This window comes from Corvus moneduloides, chromosome 5 (assembly GCF_009650955.1).
Source record: "Corvus moneduloides isolate bCorMon1 chromosome 5, bCorMon1.pri, whole genome shotgun sequence".
In the NCBI taxonomy this organism is placed as follows: domain Eukaryota; kingdom Metazoa; phylum Chordata; class Aves; order Passeriformes; family Corvidae; genus Corvus; species Corvus moneduloides.
In genome coordinates, this window is record NC_045480.1 from 54243880 (window position 1) to 54258528 (window position 14649).

General features: G+C 38.4%; 1 protein-coding gene across 6 annotated transcripts in view; it reads right to left on the reverse strand.

Annotated features, from left to right (window-relative positions):
* Nucleotides 1-14649, reverse strand: part of CCSER1 (coiled-coil serine rich protein 1) — a 627487-nt gene that overhangs the window by 245444 nt on the left and 367394 nt on the right. For all 6 annotated transcript variants that reach the window (XM_032109386.1, XM_032109385.1, XM_032109387.1 and 3 more), the window contains one exon: nt 651-728. In XM_032109386.1, the coding sequence (XP_031965277.1) occupies nt 651-728 (78 nt within the window). The remainder of the gene's footprint in view (nt 1-650; nt 729-14649) is intronic.

Here is a 14649-nt window from a genome sequence, read left to right on the forward strand (position 1 = left end):
GCTCAAATCACAGACCAGAACTATGTTAAATGTTCCACACAGGAGCATTCTTAATCAAGGATTATTCAAGAGGCTCACGCAAGCACGAGAATCTCTTACACGTATTCAAGCAACATCCCACAGACAGAATACTTTCAGTTAGAAGAACTGGGGAAACAATATTTCTACAGCTAAGGAATCTTCCTTGACTGTGTTCTTGCATGGGGATACATACTTTCAGTACACATTCTCGGAGAAATTCTGACAGATGCTCATTAGGAAACAGAATTTTAACATCACTTGGCAAAACTGTACTTATTCCATTATCTTTCAAATTTCAAATCTTGTTTGGACAGCAAATGACAATTCTAAACATAATAACCTCATTAAAGTGTCAGTAAGTGTGCAAATAAATACAGAAAAAAAATTACAATACTCTAACACGTACCGTCCACATTCATTCATGCAAATTCTCAGCTCTTTATAAAACCTAAAATTAACAGGGCATTGGTGTGCTGGCAGGTAGTTGTAATTATCTTCTCACGTTTCTGAAGGTATTTTAGAATCACCAAATCCATGCATGGACAAAACAACAGCGGAGGCAAACCAGCTGACAGAAGTCTGAACACCCACAAAGATGATAGAAAATACTGTTTGATACAGCTACTTACATCATGGCCTACGAGTTCTGTCTGCGTGGATTTATCTGCTTGGGAAGCAAGAGCCCTCTGAAAGCACTGAGCCTTTTCCTGTAGAACAAAATAACATTGCATAGGTGAGTCATGTTTTTCCTTGCTGGGCTTTGCAGCTCCAAATATCCAGATAAATTCAAAACTCAAACCTTTGCCTCTCTAAAGACCAAGAAGGGACCAAACAATTTATTTTAAAAATATTTTTAGGATCAGCCAAAGTACTTCTAGGTGACTTCTTAGTACTTCTAGGTGACTTTTTAAGAGAGAGCATAAATGAACATCTTTGCCTACCATTCTGTGTGTTACTGCCTCTTATTGAAATAAACAGCATGAAAGTACATTTGCAGGTGACACAGATAAGAGCATGAAAAACTTTTATACCCTGGGTTCATCCTAATTAGCAAAAAGGCAGGAAAACTGTTGGCTGTTTTAACAGCAATATCGCCCAGAACATTCATTGCACCCCCCTCTCTGAAGTGTGTGTGTGTATCAGAGGGTGTGTGCTGAGGGGAGAGACAGAGAAAATGGATGGACATTTTCTCAATCGTTACAGTTGCTTACATTATTGAGATTACTGACTGTGGTATTTCAACAACCTTAGGGAAAAGCATTAGATCATGACCAATAAAGATCATGTTTCTGTTTATTTCTTCACATGGGAATAAGTTCACATGTAGTTTATATCTCAAACTATCTCTGGTACAAGAGTTTCATGGTTTGAATGCTTACTATTTTATTACTATGTTTCTAGTAAGTCACCAAAAGGTGCTGAAATAGGAAGACAACAGACATCAGCTGATAACTGATGCAAGTAAAAATATTACAGATAAAATTGAAAAGTGAAATGTAAGATTAAAAAGTGAGAAAATGACTTAATCTTCACTACTGAAGGACAAATAGTAGGAAAAAAGTAGAGTCAGTTACTTAGATTTAGTGAGTCAGTATAGGTTAATATGTCTTGAAACATGACACTGGCTTTCTAAAACATTCCTTCTCTGAACAGAAGAGTACCAAAACAACTTTCACAGCTTTGACTGTGAACAGATCAAAGTTATTTTTTGTGACTGTTTTCTTATACCATTCCCTACCAGTGACAGCATGGTGACCACTTGTGGTGCTTTGTTTAATTGCAAATTCCAAAAAGAAAATGCTTGAAAATTACTTTGAATAGTCATATCAAACCAAGGAACCAAATTTACTGCTCCAACTATTTTGGAGGAATCAAAACTCTAGTGTCCAGTACAGCTGTGGCTTTCATCCCTAAGGAATGCATTTTGTCTAGTTGATAGCATATTAAAGATTTTTTTTTCTTACTGGCTGTTTCACCTTTATTGTTACTTAGATTAAAAAAATTAAAATCTCATAAGTTAATTTTTTACCTCTCTCCTATAGTGTGTATAGATTATTCTAAAACCTTATGAAGACAAATGTGGTGTTTTCACATTTTGTCTCAGCATACATCCAGAACAGCCTCCAGACGTGACCAACACTGCAGTCACATTTACAACTTAGAAGCGATTGTTTCCCTTGCTTCAGGCATTTACCCCACTGTGAATAACAACTTATGTTCACCACAGAACTGGGGAGAAAAAGCTGTTCTTCAGAAGACTTATAAAAATACAAAGTCTTTTAATTCTGGTGTACTTTGGGATTAAACTTAATCAACAGCAGCAGTTAGGCAGAGAGCAAAGGGATAACAAGTAGAAAAAAACTTGCCCTCCACCATCTATTCTACCTCATTTACAGACTACAATGAGCTACAGAATTGACTTTATGACAGCTATTTCCATAGAAATTGAGTCCCTATTGGTTTGAGTCTCAGTTTGGGAAGAAAACATATCATATAGAGCATAGCTCTAGTCATCAGCTGCAGTACAGCTGAGTCACATCACACTTGAAAACACTTCGTGAAGCCCAGCAAAAAGCCCAGCTGCCTCTTGAGCACAGCATGAGAAAACAGCTACAGCTTGGTTCAGCTATCCACACATAAATGTACTAAGAACTGAGGTGCTAAATAGCCACAACAAATTTAGAAGCATTACTCTGGAATCGCAGTGACAAACAGGTGTGACCATCCCCAAGGGAACTATTCCACTGATCAGGACAAAAACATGAGAAAACTTGGTGGGAATGCACCCAAGTAAGCACAAATGAGGGTTATAATTCTGTCAAATCACTATAAAGAACAAACACCAAAACAACACAGAATTTCAGTGAACATTTCACAGCTTTCACATACAACTCTTAGACAAACTGAAATAGTTTCTCAGTTATTACGAGACTTTGTAAAACAAGGCAAATTTCTATGCATATGGTAAATATGGCATCTGGAATGAAAGACAGCACACCTTCTGCTTTGATTTCTATCAGAACATGATATCCAGCTATGAATCAAGAAAGGCTAAGACAAGCCCGTCTCCAAGCAGTTCGCAATTAGTTCCATAATTAGTTACCGCCAAGTCTGGAAACGTTGAATGAAAAAAAGACAGTTTCTAAAAATGCAATCACTTCAGAATAGCTCTTTGAAGATCAACAATATTTAGCAAGGTTTAAAATCTCTGACAGAGTTACAAGTCCTGCTATAGACAAGCCAGCTAACCTTACAGTACTCCAAAGGTTTACTAGATCCTAACCAGAGAGGGTTGTTACTGTTTTATTTTTAAGTTTTAAAATCCTTACAATCCCAAGAATTCTTAAACTTTTCATCCCCAAGTTCTGCATCGTAAAAACTCTTCTCCTTTGCTGAGTGCTGTATGACCTTACCAATAAAAGATGACTCCAAGCTTTGAGAGCCCAGTCTAATCAGAAAGAGAAAACACATAAAAAGTGAATCCCCTAATCCACTGAGCTGACAAATGTCAGAGACAGGAAAAGTCTTAAAAACGGTATCTTCTGACTCATTTATTTGACTGGACCTTGCTGTACTGTAAACATTGCCGTTACTACTCATGTATGTGCTGCAATATTAAAACTAAATGTTTACAGGTATGTGAGACCATCTCAGAATTTCAGAACAAGGATTTTGAAAATATACCTGAGTTTTTAAGTTATTTTTCAAAAGAATGCTGGGAAGATGCTTTAAAATATAGCATTAAACAGTGGGAGATACCTGTTTCTACCACATGAAAAAAAACCCCTATTGCATTTCTTGGATCAGGAGAATTTTTTGACAATAGATGTATTTTGATTAATTATTTACCATTTTATCTGTTGCATCAACAGAATGCCAAATTGCTATTACAATTTATATTTTAAAGCAATACCTGTATACTGTTTATTTCTATCATTCAGTCATTCTGTAAATCTGAAGAGCGAGTTATCATTTCCTTACTGATTATGTCTCCCATGGCTACTTCTAGATATAAGTTTATGTACAGACGTCACTGAAAATATAGAGGAACTATGTCTAGTGATCACCTCTCTATGGCCATAACAAGTGATGCCAATCTTAACACCCCAACAACAAAAACAAAAACCAAGACCTGAGAAAGTTATTGGAAGGACAGGAAAAACAAGCTGCTGTGCAGTCATAACCCTTCAAAAGGCTGACACATCAAGTACGGGAGTTCATGTAGAAATTATCTCTACAAATAGTCCTGGACTTTTAATAAGCATTGTTGTTAGTTCTAATTTGTGTTATGGTTGCACCCAGGTGTCCAAGGAGATATTACGAAGTCTTATAGTAGCTCATCTAATAAAGAAGTCTATCTCTCTCAACCCATATATACTTGGATTATCACTACCACACCGACTGCTAGGACGACCCAGACAAATAAAATCCTTTCCCAAAATCTAAAACACCCAACAGACAAGATGAGGAGACAGTTTGATAACTCAGAAATGGTGATACTGGGACACCAAGCCTTACAGCAGGAAAACACAAAAAACCTCACATTAGCACTGTTAACTTGATCATCCCACAAATATTTTAAGAAAAATAGTCAATAAGTGATCTATTTTTCAAGGTCATGTGAAGCCACATGAAGAGTTATGGAGTGCTGTATAAAGATGTAGTCCAAATCCCATGTCCTGGAAAAGCACACTTCCTCACACCATTAAATTCAACACACTCAGCTAGGAATTTCTAGGCTCAGTTGCCTTCTCAGAGCCCACAACAGAGGAGTATTCAGTACAACACTGAATTGCAAGACTGCTGCAAAGAAGAGCTACACATTCGGGTTCAGAGATCCAACTTGCACACCACTGATTCACAGTACTTTTACACAGCATTTTTATCTAAACAGATATCACAGATATGGCAGTGGAATTCTCTTCAATTAGTGCTCTCATTTACTTAAGTGAACAGTATTAAACAGCCTCTCTTAAGATACGAGACAAGGTAATGGTTTTATACACACCAATTTTTGACCCATCAGCTTTAAAGTACTTGATCATCAAGAATAAGCAGGTTTAAATCCATCTAAGTTGTGCTTTTCTTATGTTTACTAGCTGAAAATGGAGATGAGACAAAGTCTTTAATTAAATTGCTTGCAAACTCATGTTCAGGTTTTTCAGAAATAACTGCAACTTAGGAAGTCCTCCTCCTTAAACAAGGATATAAACATAATTATTTCAAGTATTTGTCTCATGGGAGTAGTACAGTATCTTTTTCATAGTCTAGCATGAACTAAGAACCTGGAGTAGGACAAAATTGATTAGATTATTCCTGCCCTTCTGCTTCCACTGAAATAAACTGGCACAACATCACCTCCAGTTGGTATGCTCGTGATTCAGCTGGCAGAGTTGTGCTGACACACACACACACACAAAGCTAACATGTAAATGGACACAGAACCTACCAAATTTAGTTAAGAAAGGAAGCACCATTTATAACTTTGGGTTTTTTTCTTCCTTTATCTCTTTTCAGAACAACCACATTTACCACTTTTATGGTGTACATGACTTTAAATGCTGCCAGGTTCTGCATGGGTACACAAACAGAATTTCAGTCTGTCCAAAACACCTGTTTTGGAAGGGCTGGAGTTATCTTTTCATAATTTCTTTCATGGGTTTTTTTGGTGACTATCACTATTCATCAAAGGAAAAACTCTGTGGTTAAACAAATACAATACAACTTAAGAGCATTATGAAAATCCTGTAGCACTACTAACAGATGATTCTGCAAAAGATTTAATATAAGGTTTTACTTGGGCAAGCTGTTTTATTAACTTTTGAAATTATCAAAGGCATTTGTCAACTTTTTGTTATATTTTTCTTCCCTGCCTACCATGTGAAATGCTAACGTCCTTCAGGCCTTTAAGTGAAGATATTTAAGTGCATTGCCTGTCAAATACTTCAGATATTTCTGTTGGTTTGAGGTTTCCATTGCCTCCATGCACACAGGAACATTGGTGGGATGTGATTCACGTCAGTGCCAGTCACTTGACACACAGTAACAGAATGTGCATTAGACAGAGCGCAAGAACCATTAAATCAGCACAGTCCAAATTGCAACTGTTGTTTATTGAAGGCTTCTGGCATTAATTAAACCTCACACAGCTAAGTATTTATAACAATTTTACAGATTGCTGTCCTGAGGAATAAGATTAATGATTGTGGCATTAGGAGCATACAGTACAAATGCAATGAAAGGGCCATTTTCGAGTTGTCCCAGTAGCAACTGCATGAGACAGGCAGATTTTGATCATTTGTTGGTCAAATGAATAGAGAAGAATCATCACATCAATCAAATAATTGCTGCCACCATGGAAATCAACAAATCCCTGGACTAATCTCTGTGCTAAATAAGGCTGCAGTTTTATTCACTGATATCAACAACATATAATCCCTGCATCATTGTAAATATACCCAGCACTATTGAAAACAACCCACAGCTGCCACTCTAAGTTGTTCCCCCTGTGACATTACGACAATTACTCAATAAATTATTTGTACATTTTGGCAGGTGTTTTGAACAGAACCGTTAGTTTGGGTTTAGCATGGCCAGAACAGGACAACTCTTTGAGTTGTTTTTGTCCTGCACTCGTGTGCAACCCATTAAATGTACACATTCAAATGCACACACTGGAAGTGATCACGCTGCCTGTCCTTCTAATTATTTTTTTACAGTGGTCAATACTAACTGGTCCAAGCAACAGAGTGAGTTTTATGAAAATCACTATCTGGACAAATAAGAAGGGCCTCAGCTGGCAAGAGGCTTCAGCATGAGCTTCAACCTGAAAGTCAGCCCATAGGCAACCAGCAGAGAGCTGCGTAGTGCCTTCTGCCCAGGTAACACTTTGGAGCCAGAAGGGTCTGTAGAGATTATATGGGAAAGTGAGGCATGGAAAATTATAGGGAAACAGAGAGCTTCAATAAGAGAGTAAGGAGACATACTCAGAACAGGATTTAGTGGTACAGCTGAGGAAAAAGCTTCAGTCACTACACCAGGCACTTGCACTGCAAAGACTTTTTCCTGGGCAATTAACTGCTTAAGCAAGGACCAAAAGGCACTTCCACCCTTTGTGAACCTTCTCTCAGGGAAGACACAGCATGGTTTTTGACAGTAATTGACACTGGAATGTTATTAAACTAGATAGCATTTTACTGTGAATTCACGTTCATCACTCATGCCCTCCATTCTTACCCAGTCACCTCAACTGAGACATTGAAAATGAAGTATGAAGCATATCATATTCAATTTCGTAAGACAAACCCAACACACTTTAATATGCATTATCAGGCATTCCAAATACTATTGCACATCTAACCAAGGCCCAAAAGTAATTTTCAGCAGCTTTGTACTGGTTTGTCTGAGCAGAATAGTTTTGACCAGACAACAAAATTTTCTTTCACTTTTACAATACCAAAGAAATCCAGAAGAGAGGAGCATATCAATCTCCTTTCAAACAAGTCTTTAATTAATTCAGAAACTTCCCCAGTGATGGGAGTTTGACTTAATGAGAGCTGTGAGACTGTTACAAATTCTACAGCAAACTGTTTGGATGCTGGGACTTAGTCAAGCATTTTAGCAATAACATTTTGACTTCAACTGGTGAAACTAATAAAATATGTAGCAAACTATTTTCATTATCATATAAAAGTTGGAGTTCTCCAAGCACCTGCAAATGATAATAAAAAGTATTATATTGTGCAAGGAAAGTAACCATTATATTCAGGTTTTTCGTATGATTCATATGCAGAAAGCAACTGTTGCACAAAGATCAAAGTAAGATTTTTCTTATTATTTCCAGAAGAATTACACAATCTTCAGGAAAGAGTATTGAAAAAAGATCTGTCCTTTTTTCTTCCTTTTAAAAATATAATTTCTCACCATTAAGGAAATGGTGACGACCTTTATTTCCCACCAACATATTTCATAAGCAAAACACGTTGCTGTGGTCCCCAGATTGCTGCTGCAATCAAACCAAAAAGGATGACTTATAATCATGACCATAAAGCAGCTGTCACATAAAACTGTTCAAAGAGGGGAAATCACAACTGAAACTATGATATATTCATAAAAACATGAGAATTATGTTATACAAGTCTGAAGAGACACTCTGATACTTCTTACAGTGTTTTTCAGACAAAAGAGGAATAAATTCTCATTTTGCCTCAGAAAATAAGAAGTGAAAGAGATGATGGTGAATCTACAGCACTTGAAAAACATTAATAGTCAGTTTACACTGTAACATAAATTCACTCTACCAAATAAACCATCTTTATTGTCTCATAATCAGCCTGTTGGTACACTATTGTTGATAAAATTGTTTTGCTAAAATTTTTTCAAGGGTTTTTTAATGCCGTCCCAGTGCTGTCTCAGCTCATAATGCTTACCTACTATCAAAAAAGGATTTGTTTGCAAATGCTGCTTTTAGATAAGCCAGTGTTGCCCAGGAAGATGCCTCATTTCTCAACACATGTAGAAGAGAGATGAATCCTGTCTGTTGGCCAAAGACCAGGGACTCCCTCTGATATCCAAGGGTAAACAAAAAAAGACAGCTTTGAAACAACAGGACTTTCACACTAAGCAGGGTAAAAGATGCAGTGAATGGCTGCAGTAGAAGATGGAGCTATAAAACTACAAACACGGTCCAGCTGGATTGCACCAGCGAGCAGCAGAGATCCTTTGGGGGTTAATAAATAAACAGGTATAAAGCAGTTCAGGAGATCCCTTGAGCTGCAAAGTGATAGACTGGGAGAGCATCGAAGAAAATATCACATTTCTTTGCATGCCAGCTTTTCTGAAAGCAGCTGCTTGTGGCCACTGCTGGAGACAGACAGCTGAAGGGCTGCATAAACCCTCGCGCTGACCCAGTACAGTTTTTCTTATTTCATATTCTAAAGACCGATCCAAATCCACTCTGTTTTGTAATTCTGCAATAGCAGACTCTCAAGAAGTCAGCTCATATGGTTTCAATGGACAAGAAAATTGGTTTCCTCTGCTTTTCATCCAGCTGTTCCTTGTTTCTTAATAACTAGAAGATATTTTGTGTAGACACAATAAAAACCCACCTGTTTAATCTAAAACAAATTCAGACAACCTACTTTAACCTGTAACTCTTTGGGAGACATACGGCAGATCTTTATCAATTTTCAAAATTTCAAACTGAATGGAAGTTATCAAACATGCCAAAGAAACAGGTGTTTTATTAACATGGATGTAAAAAGAGACTCTAAAAGACCCTCTCTAAAGGTGCATCCAAAAGCTAGTGGCAAAAGCATTTACCTGTGAGACTTTGGGAGTAGCAACCTATGCCTCTGCACCATACTACTGCTATTTGGTTCAGATTTCTGTTTTCTTCAGAAACTTCCTGCACTGTCCTCTCTATCTGTGGATTTAGTAATCAGATTATCACCTACAGTCATTAAGTACAAGCCATGCAAAAAGCTCATCCCATTTTTGGATGATTTAACAAAGTCAAAAAAGGTAAAAATCTTGATTTTGCTCTATTCCTTAAATGGGTTTTGCAGAACCCAAATCAGACTATGTCTTTCTCGGGTTTTTGGGGGTTTTTTTATAACCAATCATTCAATCCACTTGTTTCCTGATTTTCTGGTATTGAAACTCAAACTCATTCAACAGACCAACAACTCAGAACATCACTGAACTTTCCAAGTCAGATGTATATGAATAAACTGGTTCAGATTGCTGCCTATAATCACAGAAGGTTTGACATTTTCATGTCTTGAGCTTTTATGGTGTGCTGTTCCATTCACAGCAACCAAGAGTCTCATTCCTCCAGATCTGACTCATTAACAGAAGGCTGTCACACGTCTATTTCCAAATTGCATAAAAAATGAAATACAAAAGCAGAAAATAAAACAGAATTACTTGAGCAAATGTAATTTTTAAAGTACAGATACTATCAGAAATCTTGTTTTCTAGGGAAAAATAGCTGAGTTTTTCATGAGTTCCACAGAATTTCTCAAGTAGATTGTCTTAAGCTTTCAGGTTCTTCTAGCTATTTGTTTAAGAAATACCGCAGAAAGAAACGGATTTGTTATTTACATGCACCACTCTGTATCAAGAGCGGAACGCTCGAGAAGTGATGCAGTTTTCAATATTCTTAGGAAGAGATGTTCAGTTTATTCTGTTTACACTAGCTTTTTTAGCATCACTTACAGAGACAGTATTTGCTTTCCTGTCAGAATATGCACACAAGTAGAAGTAAAGAAAACTACTATTTTTTGAAGCGCCCAAATTGCACGCAACCTGTGAAAGACACAGTTATTTTTGGCAGCTTAAGTCTCCTATTCTAGCACAGTGACTATGGTAGACATTACAAACAGCTGAATTTTCCTTATTTCTGTTCTTCTGAGTGCACTTCATTTCTATCCTAGTCTTAGCTTGTTTTCCTGAGGCACCCCAGAGATCTTCCATGACATTTGATCCTATATATTCAGCTCTATTCCATTCACATGCAAAGTTTTACCTGCTGCTCAGAATATAATGTTCCATTAGTTGTTTTGTTTGTTTACTGGTCCTGGTGGAGGTCACTACACAGACTCTCAACTAGAAGGAAACCACATCATGCAGAGACATAGTCAAAGAACTTACACGAAACACAAGGAATGGGAAACACAAATCATCAGTTTTTCAGTGGCTATAAAAACTGGGGTTATAAGAGAACTACAGATGACCATCTTTAGTCCTATAGCTGGTCTCTCACAGCTCAGGTGGTACAATTCAAGCTTAGCTTTCTTAGGCTGGTGTAATTTGTATAATCTTTACGTTGTTAAAGATAGTGACCCAAAAATGCACTTTATTCCACTGGAAAAAAACGAGGAAAAGGAAAAAAAGCAACACTAACCCCGCCCCCCCCAAACTGCACGTGCAGCTTCCTCATTATCAGTGAACAGGATAGTTAAGAATTGGACTCAAATGCTACAAACCTAAAATTCTGACACAAAATTCTCAGCTCTATTCATCTGAGTTCAAGTCCTCTTTTCTCTTTTCATGTGCACTAGATTTTGAGATGACCATCTCTTGTATTCCTTGCTTTCCACTCATGTTATCTCCTTGCAGACCTGTTCCTTCCTTACTTTGTAACTTTTCCTGATCCTTTCTTTCCTTGCTACAAAATGACTGATAACCTTTGTTCTTTTTCTGCCAGTGAGACACTTGGCTCTTCCCTTTAGACTTCAGTCTGATACATCTCTTCAGTCTCTTAAATCCAAGGTCTCTCCCCACTGCAGTAACTTCAGTTCAGGGGCAGTCACAACAACTGGCTTCTAAAGTGCCAGGGCTACCACCTTTTTCAAAGTTCTTTCTGAAGAAGTAAAGGTGTCGCAGAGGGGACAAAAAATGGAACTCAGTTCACTGCAGAAGTTATCTTTGAACTGATACTTTTATGGCATTAGAACATCCTGAGGCACAAAAATACAAACACACCATCTTTGTTATTCTCTTTACCTTCTTATTTTTATCCCAGCAAGGAGAGCACCTGTTTTCTCCATCACAGGATAACTTACAAACTGAGTACATTTGCTTTACATTATATCCTAAATGTGAATCTAGACTTTTAAGTTAAGGCCAACAACCCTTTGAAGGGCAGGGCGACATCCTTCGCTTTCTGCTTCCTCTTCCAACCACTGCCTCACACAGGATGTTTCCATTCCTTCATCTGGCCAAGCTCCAGGAAGTTACCCTGCAACCAACAGTGGAGCTACAGCTGAGTGTGCAGCTGAGACTCCACAATATCATCCTGAGTACAGGATTTCCCAGTCACACTAATGGCAGAGCAGCACAGCCTCCATCACACTGCATGGCACCAGTCTTCACCCTATTTTCCTACATCTTCCCCACTGCCAGAACTCCTCTGCCTTCAGCCAAACAGCCTGCACAGCCCAGATTTAATGGAAAAAACTGAGCTGACTGGGACATTAAATAGGTCAACATGGAGGACACAGCCAATGCCCCTTGTCAATACACATTCCTGCATTACCAAGTTCTCAGAAGAGAAACTAAGACCACCCTTTTCATTAATAAATTTTCACTAAATATATGTTTATGCACAGACACCAAAGTCAGTGAAGAAGGAGAGGAGGAGGTGCTCCAGACACTGGAGCAGAGATTCCCCTGCAGCTTGAGGTGAAGTCCACGGTGAAGCAGCTGTGCCCCTGCAGCCTGTGGAGGTCCAAGGTTGGGCAGAGATCCACGTGCAGCCCATGGAAAACTCCATGATGGAGAAGGTGGATGGCCAAAGGAGTCTCCGACTCTCTTTGAAGCCTGTGCTAGGAGGAGACTCCCAGTAGGACCTGTGGCCCCATGGAGATCGGAGACCACACTGGAGCAGGTCTGCTGGCAGGACCTGTGACTTCATGGGGCACTGACCCTGGAACAGTCTGTTCCTGAAAGACTGGACCCCATGGAAGGGATCCTGGATCAGTTTGTGAAGAACTGCAGCTCGTGGGAAGGACTCATGATGAAAAAGTTGGTGGATTGTCCTCTGTGGGAGGGACCCAATGCTGAAGCAGGGAGAGAGTGTGAAGAAGCTTCCCCATGAGGAAGAAGGAGTGGCAGAGACTGTGTGTGATGAACTGACCACAACCCCATTCCCTGACCCGCTGCAATGCTGTCACAGGGAGCTAGAGAAAATCCAGAGCAAAGTTAAGCCTGGGAAGAAGGGAGGGGTGAGTTGAAGGCATTTTTGAAGACTTGATTTTATTTTATCCTACTCTGATCCTATTTAATCCTATTTATTTATCCTACTCTGATCTGATTGACAATAAGTTAAACTGACTTCCACAAGACAAGTCCATTCATCTGTGACAGTAATGGGTGAGTGATCTCTCCCTGCCCTTATCTCAGCCCATGAGCCATTAATTACACTTTCTCTCCCCTGTCCAGCTGAGGAGGGCGAGTGATGGAGCAGCTTTGGTGGGCACCTGGCACTCAGCCAGGGTCAGCCCACCACACTTGGTTAACTGTGAGCAAGCAGGAGATGCACTCTGCAGTGGATGTTCCCCCAGACAAGTGGAATGAAATTTTGCATGTAGCAGCAGCACTGTGACTTTACTGCTAGAGGTCAAAATGATGGAAAATTTCGTTACAGTGTCCAAAAGAAAAGTTGCAGAATCTCCTATGACTGTAACATCAGCATTACAACAGTCTCAACTACTTAACTGATATCTGGTAGAGTGTAAATATCTGCTTTGCACTCTAGAAAAATCCAAAGATCTTGAATTTAACACACATTTTTAGCAATTCATTCTGAGGCAGGGGGGAAAAAAAAAAAAAAAAGAAAGAAAGAAAAAAAAAAGGCTCCAAATCGCATTGCCTTTGATGCTACCCTTCCAGGGAAATCTTTAAATTGGACATAATGAGAGATCCAAGGTCAAAAGGGAAAGGAGATGTGATGTGCCATACCTCTCTCTGAGATACTCTTTCCTCTTCTATTTTCATTCATTTTGCAGTTCAGAAAGGTAGTCACCAGAAATTCAATGTTCTATATCAATGATTCTCACCAAATTGCCTTGCAGTACAGGTCACACAGTTCATATACTCCCCTCTGTTCTGTCTGTTCATGTGTTTCAGCTGACTGCTTTAGACAGGTGGTTTCTTTATCCATCTCTGAATTTCTGTTCCCTAACATTATTGAGTGGTAGTCTCAGGATGCTATTCTAAAAGAACAATAATTCTGATTTCCCCAAGTGTACTGTGTCATTACAATCTGTCAGGTTAGCATATCCATCTTATCACTTCATTCCCCATCCAAAAAGGAAGCTCCAAAATAATGGATACCCTTTAGACTTCCTTTGCAAAAGGGAACCATGAGCACATCATTGTGTTTTAGTCACAAGCACAATGACAGGATACTTCAGTGTAATATCAAACTAAAAACCGTTGTGGAAAATCAGGAGAAAAACAGTAACAATCTCCTGCATGTTTGGGCAAATATTATTATTTATACAATTCAGAATGTCACAAAATTGGTTGCCTAGACCTTCCAATCTACCATGAAACTATTTTCTACATGTGAAACAATGTGGTAGTAGAAACATATTTCTCAAAATGCTTTGGGATCTGTGGGAAATCAACTACAGTCAGATATTAGTTCAGACAAAATATTCCAGTGAATCAGGTTCCAAAGATGAAATTAAAAAAACACCCAAAACCAACCAAAACCAACCAAAACCAAAAATTAAGTTCAGTTGTATAGTAGGAAGTTCTCCAAAAATCTGTTTTCTATGTCACAGACGTAATTTTTAGTATAATAAAGATCACTGCTTTCTAAATTCTGGGTGGTTTTTTTGTTTCATTTTGGGTTTTTTCTTGTTTAATTGAACACCACCATATTAGCATATTGCCCTCTTATTTGTTCCTTAATAGTAACAACCTTTCAAAACACGGGGCAACATCTACCGTTTCTCAAAAAGGATAGTTTTCCCACAACAACAGTTTCAATGAAGTTCAGCCTTCTCATTTTATTTTCTTAACACTTATTTTATCTTGGGAATTTTTTTGTTTCGTTTTGGGGTTAAGTGTTTAATTCGTTCTCAAAAAATTAATCCACATGAAATACAATTTTTA